This window comes from Hippopotamus amphibius, chromosome 9 (genome assembly GCF_030028045.1).
Source record: "Hippopotamus amphibius kiboko isolate mHipAmp2 chromosome 9, mHipAmp2.hap2, whole genome shotgun sequence".
NCBI classification, from domain to species: Eukaryota; Metazoa; Chordata; class Mammalia; order Artiodactyla; family Hippopotamidae; genus Hippopotamus; species Hippopotamus amphibius.
The window spans coordinates 140,692,916-140,713,376 of record NC_080194.1 but is presented as its reverse complement, the minus strand read 5'-3'; the positions used below and the strand labels follow the sequence as shown (position 1 = coordinate 140,713,376).

Genomic DNA, 20,461 nt, shown 5'->3' with positions numbered 1-20,461 from the left:
CCCGCCACACCCCTCCCAGGGCCCAGGGCTCCCAGGGGCTGGTGAGGTGGCCGGGACCCTCGCTTCCAAGCCCGTGGACGCCGACTTGATACCCAGAGTGGCGGACACCCCTGAACTAGCAGATTCCGCACACGATCAGGACCAAGTGCCCAGCGACGGCAGATCCTGACCTGACTCCCCCGCAGGTCACGCCTCACTCAGGACACAGGTCAGGGGACACCTGGCCAGAGCTCCGAAGGAGGCCGTCACTCCGTGAATCACATGTTCCCGAGAAGAGACGCCCAGATGGCTCTCGGACCCCTTCGCCCCCCGGGGAAGACGCAGCCGTGTCTCGGGCACCGAGCGGAGACCCCGAGCTCTCAGCACCTCGGGGGGACGAGCTCGGGACAACAGGCCGGGGGTGGGCCTCCCAGGCTGGGCAGCAGCCAGACAGCTGTGGCTGCAGCTGGCCTCGGGGTGTGAGTGACACCAGGTGGCTCCCTCCCCTGGGGAGGGGCTCCTATACAGCCAAGAGGCCAGACCGGCCACGGGGCCCCCAAGACCAAACGCCCAACAGGGTGGGGCCGTCCCAAGGGCCTTCCAGAACTCGGGAGGCGTGAGGCGCCCGGTGCCTAGGTCCCGCGGGCACGCGGGGAGCAACGGGGAGGGACTGGGCGGGACGCCCGCCTCCGTCCGTCACTCTCGCAGCCCCTCACTTCCCTGTACGGGGACGGAAGAGGCCGCGACAGGGCTTTCCCGCGCTGCTTGTCCTGTGCAGGCTTTTGATCAACACACAGCATGGGCCCCACATTCGGGAATCTCCTTTCAGGACGGGGAGGGAGGCCGGGAATCGCCCTGAGGGCTACGCTGGGCCTCCCAGGAGCACAAGGGCAGGCAGCTGGGCAAACGGAAACGTGTGCGCGTCTCTCGGGGACCCGCCCTGCAGACGTCAGGACCCACCGCCAAGGGCTCGGGGCCGCCTGACCTCCGGGGCTCGTGCCCCAAGAACCCACCCAACCAGGAACCCAGAGGCCTGCGGGGCCTCCCCAGGGTCCTTCCCGGAGCCTGGCAGGGTCTGGCTGCTCCCTGCGGCCTCCCTGGGCTTTGGTGGAGAAGCCAATCGGGCAACTTGAGGGGCCTGTAGGCCGCAGGCTCTGACACCACCAGCTTGTCTGAGAAGGCAGACCTATACCCCTTATGCGGGCCCAGGAGCTCTGGCAGGAGGAGGAGATGGAGGGAGAGAGGAGGAGATGGAGAGAGGGAGAGAGGAGGAGATGGAGAGAGGGAGGGAGGAGGAGAGGGAGGGAGGAGGAGATGGAGGGAGGGAGGAGGAGATGGAGGGAGGGAGGGAGGAGGAGATGGAGGGAGGGGAGGAGGAGATGGAGGGACGGAGGAGGAGATGGAGGGACTGGAGGGACGGAGGAGGAGATGGAGGGAGGGAGGAGGAGATGGAGGGAGGGAGGGAGGAGGAGATGGAGGGATGGAGGAGGAGATGGGGGGGAGGAGGAGATGGAGGGAGGGAGGAGGAGATGGAGGGAGGGAGGAGGAGATGGAGGGAGGGAGGAGGAGATGGAGGGAGGGAGGAGGAGATGGAGGGAGGGAGGAGGAGATGGAGGGAAGGAGGAGGCTGGGGACCCGCAGAGCACCAGCACGGAGTGGCTCCCAGCAGATGCCACAGAAACGCCCTGAAACCCTCCTGGCTGTGCCGCAGGCTCTGCTGGGTTTCCTAAGTGGACACCCACAGGAGCCTCTCAGAGGATGAGGGGCCCTGTCCTCCCTCCCTCCCTCCCGTGGCCCCAGGACTGAGGCTGCCCTTCTGAGCTCCTGAGGACACCCCCCCACACCTGCAGACACTGAGGCAGAGCCTCGAAGTCTTACAGGAGAATTCTAAGTGAATAAAATAAACATCCCCCCAGATGAGCTAATCTTTCATCTGCCTGTGTGAATGGACTTCCTGGATAAGGGCTTCAGACAGAAAAGGTTGTTCAGGGAAGAAAAAGCTCTTTTTCCAGTTTTCAGGACATGACATCTCTGTTTTTAGAATTCTTTCCACAGATACTTCCTGCTGAAGGTCAGGAGGCCAACGTGCCGACTCTGACCTTTCCTCCTGCCCCTGGTCAATGTTTTTTCCCTCTGAGCTCGCCAGAGCCGGTGCCGCCCCGGACATGGTTTCTGGGACGCTCAGGCCCTGCTGTGGCTTCCCCGGCCCACGTGGTCCCCGGGGTTGGCAGAGGTGGGACCCCGGCCATCCACACGCTCACCCTCCCGACATCAACTGGGCGACACAACATCTGGGCCTCGGACCAAAAATAACTTCCTTCTAAGAGCAGGGCAACAGCTAAGGGACCAGAGCCCCCCAAGCAGCTTCTGTCGTGAAAATCAGCCTGACGCAGGGTCCCTGGAAGGACACACTAACCCCAGGCCTGCAGCCTCACAACACACCCTCTGAAACACATCCAGACAAGAAAGGGCACTGGAGGGACTCGCCTGTGAACACCACGCCAGCCCCCCTGGCTTTTCGCACAGAAGGACCAGCCCAGAGGCCAGGTGCTCGCCGGCCAATGCCACGCGCACAAGAGTCTGCCCCACTCAGAAGCCTCTGAGCGGCCTCGGTCCTGGGCGGCTGGAGGCCCCCCGGGAGCTCGGCGGGGTCTGGGGGAGAGAGGTGACAGGAGGCCGCGTGGGGCGGGGCGGCTCTGCAGGCGCTGGATCCCCGCTGCACCGCCCCAGACTGCCGGGTGGAGCGAGGGTCCTGGTGACGGAGACCCGGCGGGTGTGGTCCTCACATCACATTCAAGGAGAACGGCGGGGGACGGTCTGCTTCCGACCCAGGCCTGGTGGACAGAGCGCGGCTGCCCCAGCCTGGAGCCTACCGGGTGGGGTCCACGATGCCCACCAAAGGGGGAAAGGGATGGAGCCGCTGGCCAGCAGGCCGGGAGCGAGTGACCCCTGGGACAGGGAGGAGCCACTGCTTCCGCCACGTATCCACGGATGCCCAGACGCCCCGACCCTGGGAGCCGAAGATGGTCCCCACCGGCCCTTCCCCGGGAAGTCGGGGGTGAAAAAAGACTCAGAAGCCACGACCGACGAGAGAAAAGCAGACGGACCCCGTCTTCCCCAGGCCTCGGCCCCCCCGAACCGTCTCGCCAGACGCTCCTCGCAGAGCGGAACAGACTGACCACGCAGACCCCCCCTTGCCGTCAGCCACCACGAGCCCCTCCCCTAGGAGCCTAGCCAGTTGGCATCGGGGCCCAGGAGGGCCCAGGGCCTCAGGCCAGCAGTGAGCCCACAGCCACCTCCCGGGAACACCCCGTCCTGCCGCCCGGCTTCCCCACAGCCCCCCGCACGCCCGCTCGGGAGCCCTCCAGCTCCAGCGAGGCCAAACGGAGGGAGAGGAGTGGGCAGCTCTGTGCTCGCCACGGCAGAGGCGCTGCGTGGGGGGGCCCTGAGGCCCTGGCACCCCCACGCCCGGTCCTGCTGCTGTCGTCGGCCCACTGCTCCGTCCCAGGACCCGCCAGGGCCCCCACAGCCCCGTCAGACACACCCCAGCTGGAATCCCACGCCCTCCGGGCCTGGCTGAATGCCACCTTCTCCACGAAGCCCTCCCAGACTGCCCCAGTCAGAGTCCCTCTCACGGAGCGATGTCAGCACTTGACACTGCATTTCATCGCATTTTCCCACGTTTTAGTCTGAAAGTCAACACACGTCACAGCCTGATTACTGTCACGCGCAACGCGCCTCCTTCCCGACCCCGCAGTGCGTCCTGGAGAGGCTGGCAGCCGAGGGCCCACATGACGCAGCGCGTGACCTGTGTCCCCCGCGCTCCCCAGGCGGAACACAGCGCGGCCGCGTGACACGCCCGGGCAGACGGCGCCGACGCGCCCGGGACGAGAGGCGCCAGGGGAGCCCGCCCAGCAGGTCACCTGTGCCGGGGCGCCCCTGCCACACACCCGCCTCGGCTCTGGGGCCGCCCCTGCCCCGGGAGGGCCGTACCTGTGACGTCCAGCTCCTCCTCCAGGCTCTGCACGTAGAGCGGGCACTTCTGCTGGATGAAGTACAGGAGCTCCACCGAGTTGGCCATCCAGAAGAGGATGTGCCGCAGGTCCGGAAGCAGGCCCGCCAGGCTGAAGCCGGCCGCGGAGAGGGGCTCCTGGCTGCCAAGACAGAGACGGGGTCACGCCGCACCCGCCACCCTCCGTGCGCGAGAGCAGGGATGCTCCCGAAACCGCACAATGGGTCAGCCTGCCGGCGTCAGGCTGGGAACCTGGATTGGGACCTGGAACCTGTCAGGGACCCGTCGCCCTCAAACCCTCCCAGGAAGGACCAGAGGCCACGTGGGAAGGGCCTCCAGTCCATACATCCTTCTCACATCTTCTCTTTAAGAATCAGATAAGAGTGGCTGTGACTGTTCAGACAAACCACAGGAGTCACCCCCTTGTGCTCAAGAACAAGAGAGACGGCGTCTGAAGTTAGTCACACGACCAGCAAGACACAAACAGTGATGCAGCTCTTCGGGGAGGTGGTCAGACAAGGTCTGCTAAGGGCAGCTCCTCATCCCTGCGGGAGGCGGAAGACGATGGCTACGTCAGCGCATCGGGAGGTAGGGACCACGAGCGTTATCGGAAGATTCAGAGATAACCGTTAGAAAGCCCACACACGGCCCCACCTCACGGAGGCTGCCTGGACGTGTCTGGGGTCGGGACCGGGCGGCGGGCACAGGAGCTCACGTGCCCCGGGAGCCGATGCAGAAGGAGGCACCAGGCCCTTCCCGACCCTCCAATCCCATCGCCACCCTGGGGCACGGCCATCCAGGATGGAGGGGGCCCGGTGGCGCTCCCTTCCCAGGGGACGCTGGGAACGTCAGGGCCGCCTGCCTCCCTCGACGGCAGCCTCCGCGGTCCGGCGGCTCCTGCCAACCTCAAGCCCTTTGTCCTGTGCCTGCTGAGCACCAGCCCCAGCACCCAGGAGCTGGTGTGCGAGTCACCCGCGCTGCGACAGAAGCCTCCGTGCTGTCCTCGCCGGCCGCCTGGGGAAGCCAAGGGGTGGGTGCGGCGAGCGGAGCTCTGGGAAATTCCTCAGGCTACATGCCAGCCCCCATCTCTTCGGCACGGTGCCTCATCCCGGCAGCAAGCCCGTCCGTGGGTCGTGCGTTCTGAGAGCATCCTGACACCCGAGGGTCCCTGACCACACCGGCCAGATGCTCTGACAGGTGAGCAGAGACCCGTTTACAAGCAAATCAAACCACCCAGAGGTACCCCGGGTCTGTGTGGGGGTGACGCCGGGCTGTGCCCCTTCCTGGCGGGTTCCGGAGGGGCGAGGCAGGCGGCTGTGGCCTCATGCAATAACAGTGCCGTCCCTGGGCTCTGTCCTGCCCGGAGGGCTTGCCGGTGCCAGAGCAGCTCGAGGACTTCCGCTGTCGCCGTGGCCATCGTGCCGGGGGTCCTGGTGGTCAGGCCCAAGGGCAAAGCCACGGGGCCATACAGGTGTGGGGCTGGTGAGGAAGTGCCGGGAGGGCTGCGGCCTTGGCCTCCTCCGTGCCCCGCCCTCTGGGCAGCCAGCCGGGCCCTTGGGGGCCTTGGGCTCACGTCCCCATGTTCTCCTCGTGCCTGCAGCTGGTGGTTCTCTCGGACGTAACTTCACTTTTGTCCACAAACAACATGACCTCCCTCTGTCCTGCTCCTGGGGGGGAGGGACAGGCTTCAGACGCGTCTGCTTGTCTTCACTGCTCCTCTGGCTTCTCTCGTCCGCTCTCCTCGCTGTTGGAACCACACACACACGGGCGCAGGCAGGAAGAGTTTCATGTCATTAAAAAAGGATGAATCTGCCTGTCAGAGACTAGTTCCATTTTGTTTTCAACATTTATTGCCCTTTCCAGCTTCACCCAGAACCAATGGGACAGACAGGCCTCCGCGGAGAAACCATCCGCCAGCTACCGCTGCGTGGGCTCCGTGTCGGGTCCCGGCGAGGTCAGCGCCGAGGCTGCGTCACCTGCCGGCCCTGCCGCGCCGCGGGGCACACACACGGCCCGGCAGCCTGGCCACCCACCCAGCTGAGCACCGAGTGGGGACGATGACTCCAGGGATATGACACCACAGGCACAGGCAACAAAAGCAGAAGCAGACATGTGGGATTATGTCCAACAGAAAGGCTTCTGGGCAGCAAAGGAAACCATTAACAGAATGAAAAGGCAGCCTACGGAACAGAAGAAAACGCGCGCAGACCGGGGTAAATTTCCAATCCACGTGAGGAACTCCTACAACTCAAAAGCAAAAAAAACAAAAACAAGAAATCAAACAAACACACCCTAACAACCCTATTAAAAATGCACTAACGACTTGAATAGGTATGTCCCCAAAGCAGACAGCCGGCCAGCAGGAGCATGAAAAGGTCCTCAACATCCCTAATCACCAGGGAAGCGCAAGTCAAAAACCACAAGGAGCTACCACCTCACACCTGGCAGAATGGCTTCATCCAAAAGAACAGAGAAAACAACAGTCGGCAAGGATGCGGAGAAATCAGACCCCTGTGTGCTACTGGTAGGAATGCAAACTGCTGCAGCCACTGTGGAAAAGAGTATGGAGATGCCTCAAAGAAATTAAAAATGGAACTACCTTATGATCCAGAAATGCTACTCTGGGTATTCATCCAAAAGAACTGAAACCAGGATCTCCAAGAAATATTAGCACTCCAATGTTCGCTGAAGTACTGGTCGTAATATCCAAGATGTGGAATCAAACGAAAGGTCTGTTGACGGATGAATGTAAAGAAAATCTGGTTTATAATACAATGGACTATGATTCAGCCTTGAATAAAGAAGGAAGTCCTGCCACACGCAACCACACGGATGAACCCTGAGGACAGGACGCTTGGTGAAATACGCCCGTCACAGAAGGATGCACACCACGTGATTCCACTTCCACGAGAGACCCAAAGAGTCAAACGCACAGACTTGGGGAGCAGAGTGGTGGTTACCGGGGGGTGGGGGCGGGGGGCAGAAAAGAGAAACCGGTCACCAGTAAGCACAGTTTCAACGACGCAGCACGAGTAAGTTCTAGGGATCTGCCGCGTGACAGCAGCTACAGCTGAGGACACTGCACTGCACACCTAAAAGTTTAAGAGGACAGTTTTCACGTTAAGTGTTCTCACCACAGTAAAATAAATAAAAATAAACCAAATCAGATCAATGGTGTTTTGATACAAATTTTTAAAAAATCATCTGGGGGACGTCCCTGGCAGCCCAGCGGTTAAGACTCCATGCTTCCACCCCAGGAGGAACAGGTTCAATCCCTGGTCAGGGAACTGATCCCACACGCTGCACGGTGCAGTCAAAAAAAAATAACAATAAAAACAAAAATCATCTGGGACGCCTACTGAAATTATCGCTCTGCTATGTTGATTACTATCGTTAATATGTGATGACTCACAATACAATTAAACACATTTTTGTTAATAAAAATAAAAATGAAAAAATTTCAAAAAACTTTCAATTCATGAGTCAAAGAAGAAATTAAAATAGAAATTATGCAAGAAAAAAAGAAATTACGCAAGGTTAAGGAAATAAAGAGGTAAATGGAAGAGAAATCAAAGAAAAAGGAAACAGAAACAACAAAATTGGTTCTTTTAAACAGATACTAACAGACAAATGCCTGAGAAGATAAATCAAAGTGGGGCAGGGGGTAAGACAGGAACACAACAGGAGTTAAATAAGCAACATCACTACAAATATACAGGAGATGAAAAAAGTCCTAAGAGACTATAACAATTTTATTCCAATAACTTTGAAAACATAGATAATTTCCTAGGAAAGCAAAACTTACCAAAATCAACACAAGAAACAGAAAACTAAATAAACCATAAACACTAAAGAAATGGAATCGGCAAACAAGGGCAGCACCCAGACGCTGTTCTGGGCTACTTCCCCCAAACCTCCGAGGCCCAGAGTCCTCACCGCAGACAAATTGACTCAGAGAAGTGAAAGCAGAGAAGGCCGCCCGGTTCATTTCTGTGAACCTTGCTATTAAAATCAGACAAGGACAATACAAAAAAAACAAGTATTCACAGGCCAGTTTTAGCTATGAATTCAGATGGGAAAATCCTAAAAGTATCAACAAACCGTATCTCGCCTTGCTAACAAAAGCAACAGTCACGGAAGGTTCGATCCCAGGAATCCGATCATGGGTCAGAAAACCTCCTGATGCAGGACCCACACTCACAGCTTCAAGGGGGAAATGTGTGATGATCCCAGACGCAGAAAAAGCAGTCAGTGAGAGTTAACGGTCACTGCAATTTTAAAAGAAGCACACAGTACAAGAAAGACCTGAAGCAAACGGGGCAAAATGTGAGTAGCGCTGAATTCCGGTGTGGGTTCAGGGGTAAATGATCCACTCTGTACTTTCCTGTATTTGGGAGTGATTCATAACTTTCAAAAAAGAGAAACAAGACCACTCCCTAGGGATGGACACAGGGCTGTTTTTTAGGCCCTAATGACACACGTTCTGGAAGACACAGAACAAGCAGGAGCTGCTGAGGGAGCGCCTGGTTCCTCCTGTGTGAGGGCCGTGGCCCCAGCAGACAGCGCCGGGTGGGAGGATGCGCTCAGGGGGCCTGGGCCGGGCTGGGCGCTCCGAGCGCTCCTCGCCTCCAGGCCCGCCACGCTCCGGGGACGGAGCCATCGCATCCGGGAGCACAGCCGGGGGGGGGGGGGGGGGGCCACACGTGTCACGGGGCGAGGCCAGCTCCCTCACTCGGACCTCCCCTCCTGTGGGGAACCCGGGGGATGCAGGGCTCCTCTGAGACGCCCAGGCCTCAGCTGGTCTCTCCACGCCGCCCCCGGTCCTGGCCTGTAACAGTGCCCCGCTACCCACTACCCACTACCATCGAGCAGGGCGGCAGCCCTGGACCTCAGGGCCAGTGTCACTCGGGTTCTGGGTGCCAACAGAGCACATCCGTGAGCGACGGGGATTCTGCTCAGCTCGGCTGGCAGGAGCTTCGCTGCTCAGACCTCGGCTCCAGGCTCTGTCTCCGAGCCTCCAGTTCCCGACCTCAGAAGGAGAGGGTGACGGTGCCTCCTCCCTGTGCGCTTACAGGACAGCGGGCGGGCGATGCCCCGCAAGCAGGGACGGCAACCGTGTGCTGCTTTATAAACGGGCAACCTTCACACATCTTCTCCACATAACTGTGGACCGTGGCGCGACTCAAGGCCCCGCAAGCCCTTCACCCACGACAGGCAGTGACCACGCGCAACCTCTGCTTGGTCTGTCACCACACGTGCGTGTTCCTTCGGGGGGACAGGCAGCCGTGGCCTCCTCGCCGTCACCGTGGCTAAGAGTCTGCAGCACAAACACCAGCACTGGGCCGCCCTCTGCGGAGGCGGTTCTCTGCAGTGCCGGCTCGAGGGCGGCCTGGGCTCCACAGGACACGGCACGTCTTTACCGTTAATGCAAATAGTTCTCTCACCACCACTACCCCCCCGCCCCCAGGGGCGCATAAGAGTAGAAACCGTGCCGTCTGTGAACACCGAGGCTGGAGCGCGGAGACCTGCTGCCCGGCCAGCACCGGCGCCGTCAAGGCCCCAGGGGAGCAAATACAGGACGGAGAGGAGGCTTCCCGCGGGCTCGCGCCTGCTGCTCCTCTCCGCGACGCCCTGGAGAAACCTCCCCGACACGCCACTGCCCAGGGTGGCTACCAGACATGGAGACAGGCACCCTGACACAAAGACACAGAGCTGGCCTCGGGGGATGGCTGGCCTGAGGGACCACGGGCACAATGACGGGGCCGTACTTACAGGTGCGCCTGCTTCTCTGCGAGGTCTTTGGTTTTCTCCTACAATTACAAAGCGAAAAAGAGCAAAGATGAGACAAACAGGACAGCACAGGCTGTGTGCGGTGAGAACAGCACTGACACAAGCTCTCATCCACACGGAAGCGTGGCCTCGTGGCGTCCTGTGCAGAGCGGTTCGCTCTAAGCCACGCTGGTGAGACCACCTTCCCATCTGGCCGACATCCTGGCACCTGGCACTGCACGCGATCCACGCGTTTCCCACAACAGCAGGACTTCTCAGCCATCTCTCTTACGTCACAACCGGTCATTTAAGGAGCAGTAAAGACAGCTCACACGTTTGACAGGTATCAGAATGAACACTCCAGCAACACTCTCACGGTTAAGCTTCACATGTGCACTTTTAAAGGTCGCCCCCAGCGGCAAGGAGCAGATGCACGTGGGCTTCAGTATGTATGGATGTATTTAAACGTCCCCATAGGGACTCAGGTCTAGACAACATCTTCTGCCCCTTTCAATGAAGCATTCTTGCTTCAGTGAGGTTATCTGGCTGAGCGTGGCCCTAACTGTGACTCCCTCACGTGCTCTCTTAGACGCACACATTGGGCGGCGTTGACAAGACACGTGAGCACAGCGGGCTGGCGGGGAGGCTGCTGACACCCAGAAACAGGCCGACACACACACCACGGGGCTCCAGGCAGACCCGCCGAGGCCCCCACCCCCACTGGCAAGCAGCGCGGGGACCCCGGGCCGGAACCAGTGTCCACGCCCGCGCAGGGGCAGGGCTGATCCCACACGCATGGCGGGGAAGCCGAGGGCGATGCGCGAGCTCAGGGGGACCCAGTTCTCCGCCCGGAGTCCCCGGCACCCTCGTGGCCCCGGTTTCTCAGCTGTGAGGTGGGACATGGCACCCACGCTGCCAGGGTGGTTGTGAGAACTAAACCCAGCAGCATCTGATCACCAGTAAGTGTCTGGCACAGCGCAGACGTGGAAAAGGATGGTGATTCGTGTGAAATCAGAGCCTCTCCACATCAGGCCACGTGGTCCGCACGACACGGACTCCAGCAGTCCCTGCACACAACCGCACGGAGGGGAAGTGACCACACACCAAATGCCCCTCAGGATCCTGGGGATGCGGCTCCGATACCCGCGATGCACACGGATCACCGTATAAACCTACGGATGTGGACACCCATGAGGGCTTTTGCTTTTAAAACGTTTCCAACGTTTTAAATGCGGATTTAATCTGAGAAATCTATCCAGTGTCTACACAGCTAACTGGTTTCCTTTTCCCACGTCTGCCTCAGGGGAGCAGGGCCAAGACGAAGGGGGCCTCTCTGGGGGACTGCACGTAACTACCGGCCACCCTTTGGGTCCCCGGAGAGTCCAGCCCCTGGAGGGGCAGGAGAGGGCGGGGGGCTACCCGCCCGGCGCTCTGGCCCCAGGGGACACCTGGCAGGGACTGGAGCCGCTTCTGGGAGGGGTGAGGGGAGGGGTGCCGCCAGCCTGCCGGGGGAGGGGTGGGGGGAGGGGTGCCGCCAGCCTGCCAGGGGTGGGGTGGGGGGAGGGGTGCCGCCAGCCTGCCGGGGGTGGGGTGGGGGGAGGCCAGGGGCGCTGCCCAGTGTCCCACAGCACACGGCTCAGCCCGACAGCAAGGAATTCTGCCCGGATGTGCGCGGCGACGCGGTCCAGAGACCGTCCTGGGGGAACTTTTGATGCACAACATCCACTGGTCCCGTGCCCACCCCCACCAGCTGACGAGGGCTCTGCAGCGGGGTGTCGGCAAGGGTTCGACCTGCTCCCGGCCGAAAGCACGGGCTCCCGGGCACCCTGGGTGCTGGCAGGGCTGGGCCGCGGGGAGGGACATGGGACCAGAGCTCATGAAGCTCACCCCACGGCAGATACCCCGGCTCCCTCGGTGGTCCTGCCTCCCCTGCTCGCCCGACAGCGCAGAAGGCTGGTCTCGGTCGGGGCGCGGCGGCGGGGAGCTCACGACGTCCACCCAGGCAGCCACAGCGCCCACCCGCCCCTGCCCCGGCCAAGGCCACAGGACAGCACGCGCCCCGGCCCCGCCACGGACCCAGACCGTCTCGCGGATCATCTTGGCTATCTTGAGCAGGAGCTGCCCGAAGGAGCCTGGCGGGAGGTGGGTGGCTGAGTGCTGGATGCAGAGGCAGAGGAGGAAGGCGGGGGTCAGCTGGTGGTCCTCGCCGCCCGGCTCCACCAGCGTCAGGATCCGCTGCAGCAGGGCGTCCTCCACGTCGGGCTCGAACTCCAGGCGCAGCGGCCGCGGCCGGGGGAGGGCGGGCGGCGCGGAGGCGGAGGCACCCCGGGCCCGGAGCAGGGCACCGCACAACCTGCAGCCCTGCGGCGCGGCCTGGAGGCGGGCCAGGGCCTGGGCAGGCAGGGGCTGGGCCTGCGTCGGGTCCTTGAACAGCAGCAGGTAGTACAGGCCCAGCGAGAGCAGGTCCCCGTGGCGCAGCACCACGGCCCGGCCCCCCGCCTCCGAGAAGTTGACTGAGACGGGCGCCCCAGGGATGGGCTCCAGGACCAGCTGTGCCCCCGCCTGCTCTCGGCCCGGGGGCTGGCGCCTGCGGATGGTGCAGTGCAGGGGCAGGATGTCGGGGGCCGAGAGGCTGATGCTGGGCTTGCTGGAGGGGGTCCTCTGGCCCACCGTGTGCCGCTCCCGGTTGAGCACGTAGACCAGGCTGTCCTGAAACGCAGACACCGGCCCTCAGGGGCAGGGCGTCCCTCAAGCCATTCCGTCCCTGGTACCTGAGCCACACTGGGTGCCCACCCGTCTGCCAGAGCAGCCTCGGTGGCCCGCCAGACCCCCAGGGGCGACTCCAGCTTTGAGGCGTGAGAGGCCAGACAAGGGCAGAGCTGGACACGGACACAGGTTGACAGGCACGCCAAGCCCGCCTGCTCCCCCGGGGGGACAGCGGCAAACGGGGGAAGCACCCCTCCTGTGACGCCTCCCAGGACCTGAGCAGCAGCGCGTGCGGAGGGGAGACGCAGCGGGAAGGGGGCCGGGGGGGCAGGCGGGGGGGGGGGGGGCGAGAGACGGCAGGGAGGGCAGGCTTCCGGCGGCGGTGTCGGCACGGCCACCAAGGGCAAGCGTCTTCAGGCCCAGACAGGAGCAGTGCCAAGCGCTGGCCTGGGGGCCTCCTCCGAGAACGCCGCCCTGCACACACCAGCCCACCTGAGCCACGCCCCAGGGGCCCCCCAGGCTGCAGACCTTCTGCGAAGCCGGGCGGGGGGTGGCCTGAGACACAGGCTGGGAGGGGCCCGGTACCTGGTGAGACCCGCACGGGGATCCGTCAGGAGCCGGACGCAGAGGACGGGGACGCCCCCACCCTCCTCCAGGGCCCCGGGCAGACCCGACGCGGTGCTCCCCACCCAGCCCGCGTCTCCAGCCCGCGGTCACCGGAGCGACGGCAGCCCCGAGCCCCGCCCCCCGCCCCGGCTGACCCGGTTAGAAGGGGCCGGAGGGGTGGGGGGCGTCTATCTGAGAGCCTCCTGCGTGACACACCCACGCCCCCCCCCCCCAGGCCAGGAGAGGAGGGGCTCACGTGCTGCTGGCTGTAGCCCTGCAGGAGCAGCAGGTGCGGCGACGCGTAGAGGGAGCCGCGCATGGCGTCCTGGCCGGGCTCCTCGGGGCCCCGGGCGGCAGCCGGCGGGGCGGCGGCCGAGCTCAGGCTGGTCTCGCTGACCGTGCGGCGCAGCCGGGGTGGAGGGGGGCTCCAGGCACCCCCCGCCGCCGGGGCCGGGGTTCCCTTGGCACGGCTCCGCTGCAGCCTCCGGGCTTGGGCGTTTATCCCTGAAACAGAAGCAGTGCAGGGCGAGCAGGTCGCAGCAAGCCGGGCGCGTTCTGTCAAGCAGGCCTGCAGGAGGCCGCAGGACCCTGCCCTCGACCGCATCCTCGGAGGACCGCGGCGCCTCCGGGGCTCCCCCAAAGGCCAGGCAGCCCAGCCATCAGAGGCCCCAGATGCCCCACAGGAGCCCGATGGTGCGTCCCAGCCCTGAGAACCGCCAGCACCGCGGCCTCCCTGTGGGACACCAAGCCCACGACAGCCTCAAGGCCCGCAGAGCCAGCGTGCTGGGGGCTTCACGTGCACCACGCCCACCCCAAACCCTGCCCTTCCCCGCCCGTCCTGGCAGCCCGCGTGTGCGTGCGTGTGCCGGTTAGAGGAGAACCGTTCATCGTCCCCCCATCTTACAAGAAGGAAGCAGCCACCTCGCCACGTCAGAGGTGTGCACACATGCGTGCACACACAGACACACCCCACAGAAGCCTTAGTCTTCTGCATGTGGGAAGCGGTCTTCTAAACTCATGCCACATGAACGCTGAGAAGTCACATGGAACTCAAGAGGGCCAGTCTCCTATCCCCGTCCTGTCCCCGGGCTGACCCGGGCTTCCTCTCCGAGCTCCCCGCCGCGTGCCCTCCACACAGGCTCCGCCTGCGGCAGCCTCGCTTCCTATGACCCTTCCAGACAAAACCAGACAAAGCCAGAGGAAGGGAGGTGGGCGAGCAGGGGTGAGGGCGCTGCCTTACCGTGAGCTAGCGGCCAAGCCAGCGGGAAGACCGACCTGCCTTCCAGAAGGAGAAGGACGCCTGCTCTGCAGCCCACAGGGGCCGGGGCCGCAGTGAGCTGTCTGCCGGGCGCCGCGGCTGCCTGCTGCAGAGCCGGCCAGCGACCGTCAGGCAGGGAGCAGCGGGGGCAGGGGGGAGGGGCGGGGAGGGGGGGATGGAGGAAAGGGGTCAGGGGAGGGGGGTAGGGAAGGGGGGGAAGAGGAACAGGCCAGGGCAAGGAGGGCGGTGGGGGCAGGAGGCAGGGATGGAGGCGCAGGAGCGGGGTGGGGCAGGCGGGGAGGATGGGGGAGGCGGGCCCCAGCCTGCCCCATCCCACACCCCATTCACACACCGGGGCATCACTGCACAACCACGGGGGCCCTGCCTGAAAGAAGCACATTTGAAAAACCAGTCCAAAGGGATGCTCTGGCCCCAGGCTTTTCCTCCCTCGAGCACGGGGCTGCAGGAGAGCATGCACCTCAGAGCCACCTTGCACACGTGCTGGGGCCCCAGGCAGCTGCAGACCCCCGAAGCTCACCCTCTCCTCTCAGATTCCGCGGTCCCCAGAGGCCCCAGACGGGGCCCGAGCGACTGGGGCCAGTGTCCCCTGGGACTGCAGCACACGGGCGTGGGCACGAGCTCACAGCCACCTCCCAGCCGACCCCTCCCAGTCTAAAGCAGCGGTTCTCACCCACCCTGCTCAGAACCACCGGGGGAGTTTGGAACAGCACCGCCCGGCCGGGCCCCCGGGGCTCCTCCACAGGCCCCCAGGGCTGAAGGGCCAAGCAGCTCGCAGCCGGGGCCTCTGGACCACTGACACCAGCACGGCCAGCGGGCAGAGCGCGCCACAGCGTCCAGCCGACACGGTCCCTGCGCACCCTGCGGGCAGCACAGCCAGGAGGACCCTGACGCGTGCACACCTGAGCAAGGTCAGCGACGGAACCCCACGTGACCCGCCTGGGGGACCATTCACGCCCAGGACGGAGATGCTGCAGGGGACGCCGGGCCAGCCCGTACCCAGCAGCGATGGGAAAGGCAGGTGGGAGCAACGCCTCGGGTGTGAGACCTTCGCTTACATGAAAACGGCAGGTGAAACCGCACCGCACCCCGCTCATCGTTTACACACATGTGCACGAAAAGCCGTTTTTAAAAATGGACAGGAAAGGCACACAGTAAATTCAAGAAATGGCCACCTTACCGGTGGGGGACTGAGCCCGGCGAGGTGCGTTCCACAACGGGCTGGAGCTGCTAGAACACACGTAACAGCATATCCTGCACATAACAGGACGTGCTTCACAGATAACGTTGTCTGATGTTTTTACCTATTTTATTTTTAAAGACGCTGCACAAATGTGATTAAAAATATTTGTGCCAACTCTGGAAGGCAGGTACCCAGGTGTCAAGTTACATTATTCTCTATACTTTATTTTTTAAAACTTTCTTAAAGTAAAAATCATAAACACGGCGAGGTGCTCTCACGTGCGCAGGACTCCGCGGCTGCCCTGAGGGGGGCTGCGGGCCTGGTGGGGGCGGGGGGTCCTGATGAGGCTGCAGGAGACCACCCTGGGGGGGGGCGTGTCTCTCGGTGCCGACCAGGGGGCCGCCCGCCGCCCGCCCTCTGATCCCGCTTCAGCTTCGCCACCGCCAGGTCCACACAGCAGCGCGGCGCCGCGGAACCAGGGCGGGTCTGCCCGGCTCTGAGCCGAGCCCGCGCACGAGGCCTGGGGGGCGGGCCGGGGGTCTCAGCCTGGGCCAGGCCGACCGCAGCCTCGCGGTCCGGGGTCTGCGCGCTGCCTCTGGGGGTCTCGGGCGTCCCAGTGGAGCCTGTGCCCAGAGCAAGGCCGTCCCCGAGGCCCCTCCACCACCCCCATGAAGGAAGTTCACAGACGCATCGCGGAGAAGCCCTGTCCCCCAGGGAAGTGCGGCCAACGGAATACGACGGGGAGAGGGGCGAGGCCTTTGTGCAGTGCTGCTCTCACGTGCAAAGCTACTCATCGGAGAGGAAGTCGCCCAGCCCTGCCTCCGGGTGAAGGCGACACTCCGGGTCGCACTCCCTGTGAGCTGGGCTGGACGGCCCATCCCTCGGCACTTCCCGCTACGCTAGGGGGACGGGGTTAGCGAGGGCAGTTCTGGTCCTGCAGGTCTGAGGGACGCCCGGGAAGCTGTATTTTGTAAAAGCTCCCCAGAAGGTTCTGGAACTCTGCCAGGACAGGTACGGATGCCAGGCCCCGCCCCCCGCAAGCCCTGTCTACAGAAAACCCGCGCGGGAGAAAGGGACCCCACAGAGCGCTCGGAAAACATACTCGAGCTCCTGCCATTTTTCTGTGCATTTTGGGTTTCGAGCGCTTTTCTCTGGCTGAGCGTTTGTCAGTTCCTAGCAGGCTCCCCTCTTCCCTGTTACTCAAGGCACACCTCGCTTTACTGCACGTCACAGATACGGTGTGCTCTACAAATCGAAGGTGTGTGGCAACCCTGCATCCGGCAAGTCTACTGGCACATTTTTCCAACAGCATTTGCTCACTTTGTGCCTCTGTGTCACATGGTGGTAATTCTTAAAATATTTCAAACTTTTTCACTATTATTATATACGTGTTATGGTGACATGTGCTCACTGATTTTTTTTTTTAATTTATTTTTTTGGCTGTGTTGGGTCTTCATTGCTGTGCGTGGGCTTTCTCTAGTTGTGGCGAGCAGGGACTACGCTTCCATGCGGTGTGCAGGCTTCTCACTGCGGTGACGTCTCTTGTTGCAGAGCACAGGCTCTAGGCAAGCAGGCTTCAGCAGCTGTGGAACATGGGCTCAGCAGTTGTGGCTCATGGGCTTAGTTGCTCCCCGGTATGTGGGATTTTCCCGGACCAGGGATTGAACCCATGTCCCCTGCACTGGCAGGCAGATTCTTTTCTTTTTTTAATTATTTATTTATTTATTTTATTGGCTGTGTTGGGTCTTTTTTTGCTGTGCATGGGCTTTCTTTAGTTGCAGTGAGTGGGGGCTACTCTTTGTTGTGGTGCGTGGGTTCCTCATTGCCGTGGCTTCTCTTGTGGAGCACAGGCTCTAGGCAAGTGGGCTTCAGTAGTTGCAGCACATGGGCTCAATAGTTGTGGCTCACAGGCTCTAAAGCGCAGGCTCGGTAGCTGTGGCACACGGGCTTAGTTGCTCCACGGCATGTGGGATCTTCCTGGAGCGGGGATCAAACCCGTGTCCCCTGCATTGGCAGGCGGATTCTTAACCACTGCGCCACCAGGGAAGTCTGATCAGTGATCTTTGATGTTACTACTGTAATTGTTTTGGGGCATTTTTTTAGTAATAAAGTATTTTAAAATTAAGGTATGTACGTTGTTTTTCTAGACATAGTGCTATTGCACACTTAATAGGCTACAGTATAGTGTAAACATCACTTTTCTATGTACTGGGAAACCAAAAAGTTCATGTGACTCTCTTTACTGAGACACTCGCTTTATTGTGCTGGTCTGGGCCTGAACCCGCCACATCTCAGAGCTGGGCCTGTATCTGCTCCCTCGTGAAAAGCAGAAACAGGGCTTCCCTGGTGGCACAGTGGTTAAGAATCCGCCTGCCAATGCAGGGGGCATGGGTTCGATCCCTGGTCTGGGAAGATCCCACATGCCACGGAGCAACCAAGCCCGTGTGCCACAACCACTGAGCCTGAGCTCTAGAGCCTGTGAGCCACAACTGCTGAGCCCGCGTCCTGCAACTACTGAAGCCGATACGTCTAGAGCCGGTGCTCTGCAACAAGAGAAGCCACCCCAATGAGAAGCCTGCACACCGCATCGAAGCGTAGCCCCTGCTCTCCACAACTAGAGAAAGCCCACACTCAGCAACGAAGACCCAACGCAGCCAATAAATAAGTAAATAAATAAATAGATAAATTTATCTTTTTTTTTTAGAAAAGCAGAAACACACGCAGCAGAGGAACAAAAGGAGTCGTCTGGGTAACCAGAACCTGGAGAGGCCTCTGTGCTCCCCCACCCCCCATCCCAGGACACACAGGACCGCCCAACACTGGGCCCCTGACCCAAAAGCACGGTGACCACTTTCCCACAGCTTAGGAGGGTAACACAACCAGGAGAGAGTCTGAAGCAGCCCTGCCCGCCCCTGGACTGTGGCTCTGACCCGGGAACTGGGGAGGGGCCGTAACCTGCAGGAGTGTAGCTGACAGAGCTGGTTACGAAAGCAGCTCGGAGCTTCCCTCTCGTGCCAGCTGCTCCAGCTCTGCCGCCGCGGAATCAAGCCCACCAGCACCCGGCTCTGCAGGACGGGATTGGGGCTGGCGGGGACACTAATTCTGAAAGCAGCTGGCAGCTGTCACCAGAGCTCCCGTCACGGGCTCCAGAACAGCACTGGAAAGAACAACACAGCTATTTCCCCGAACGTCAGTAAGTTCAGGACGATAAATTCAACCTGTAGGTTTTACCTCCGGGCCCTGTTTGCTCTTCTCTCCCAGGAATTACAGGGTTTGAAACAATACCTACAACTCAGAAAAGTCTCTGTCGCTCACGCCCGCTGCCAGGGCTGCAGGAGGACTCGCGTGCGGTTTTGATCCAGGATGCATAAGGCAAATGTTCCTGCATCAGGGAATTTTGCTAAAACTGGGGGAACTGGGACTATTTGAATGACCCCCAATAACGGCTAGGGAGGTGCTGCTAAAATAAACTGTGCAGTAGTTACTGCAAACCTTGGAGGTCAGACCTGCCTTGAACAAGTCCTTTTAAACTGGAATGCCCTTTTCCTGGTTAGCAAAAGACGTGGAATGAAGCCCAAGGTTAAGTAAGCAATCCTTGAAGTTAATTTGAAGTTTTCTGTATTTGAAATATACAACAACGACACACCACCTAAGGATGGCTTGGTGAGCATCTACCTACTACACGGCCAGCCTTATTCTGGGCGTTTTGCATTTAATTCCATTTCATTCCCACAGTGAACCCTACAAAGGGACTGCGGTGAGATGGGAACATGTTACACAGCTTCTTAGGACCAATCCTACCACTGGCAAATCAAATTCTTTACAAAAAATGCACGTTGCACGGCTGCCTCCCCAGTTAGGAACACGACTCAGATGCCTGCTGGCCACGTCTGTTCAACCTGGTACCAGAAGTCCCGGCCTATTCAATAAGATGAGAAAAACAAATGAAAGGCAGAAGGACTGAAAAGAAAGAAATCTGTAACTATTTGGTGGATGATGTGATTGTGTACATAGAAAATGTAAAAGAATCTATGGACAAAGTATTAGAATTAACAAATTTATTTAGCAAGGGGACGTGTTATGGTGAGTATGCAAATTCAATATTATTTTTAAATACTAGAAACAAAGCAAAAAAAAAATTGATACCATTTTTAACAGTGTCAAGAAACATGAAACAACCAAGGAATAAATCTTCCAAAAGATGTGAGAGACCATGTCCCTGGAAACTACAAAGCACTGCTGACAGAAATGAAAGAAGCTAAAGTGAAAAAGACAGACACACCAAGTGTGAGAGAGGAAGTGGGACAGTTAGAGCACCTGCACACTGCTGGGGTCAGGGGTGCCGACCTGCACGAGCAGCTTGGAAAACACTGTGTGGTGGTGTCTCCACCACCGAACCATCAGGTCCCCTCCTTGGTGTACACACAATAGGAACGTACAAGGCGCCACCGGACGCACACAGGCACACGTCCACGGGGCGCGCGCAGGCACACGTCCACAGGGCACACAGAGGCACACGTCCATGGGAGCACACAGGCACACGTCCACGGGGCGCACGGAGGCACACATCCATGGGAGCACACAGGCACACGTCCACGGGGCGCACGGAGGCACACGTCCATGGGAGCACACAGGCACACGTCCACGGGGCACACGGAGGCACACGTCCACGGGGTGCGCGCAGGCACACGTCCACAGGGCACACGGAGGCACACTACCATGGGAACACACAGGCACACATCCACGGGGCACATGCAGGCACACGTCCACAGGAGCGCGCAGGCACATGTCCACGGCAGCAGCACTCCTAATGGGCCCAAACTAGAAACACCATGCCTACCAACAACAGGATGACCAAATTAACTGTGGTCCATTCACATGACAGAATCCTGCACAGCAACAGTAATTTGTCTAAAAGCAAAAATAAGGG

General features: G+C 60.7%; 1 protein-coding gene across 1 annotated transcript in view; it reads right to left on the bottom strand.

Moving 5' to 3' along the window:
• Positions 1-13,511, bottom strand: part of LOC130860541 (ras-associating and dilute domain-containing protein-like) — a 38,596-nt gene extending 25,085 nt beyond the window's left edge. Inside the window, exons 1-4 of the mRNA XM_057748877.1 lie at positions 13,329-13,511; positions 11,837-12,469; positions 9,764-9,801; positions 3,973-4,133 (exon numbers count right to left, since the gene is read on the bottom strand). Of these exons, the coding sequence (XP_057604860.1) occupies positions 3,973-4,133; positions 9,764-9,801; positions 11,837-12,469; positions 13,329-13,391 (895 nt within the window). The 5' untranslated portion in view covers positions 13,392-13,511. The remainder of the gene's footprint in view (positions 1-3,972; positions 4,134-9,763; positions 9,802-11,836; positions 12,470-13,328) is intronic.
• Between the last annotated feature and the right edge of the window lie 6,950 nt (positions 13,512-20,461).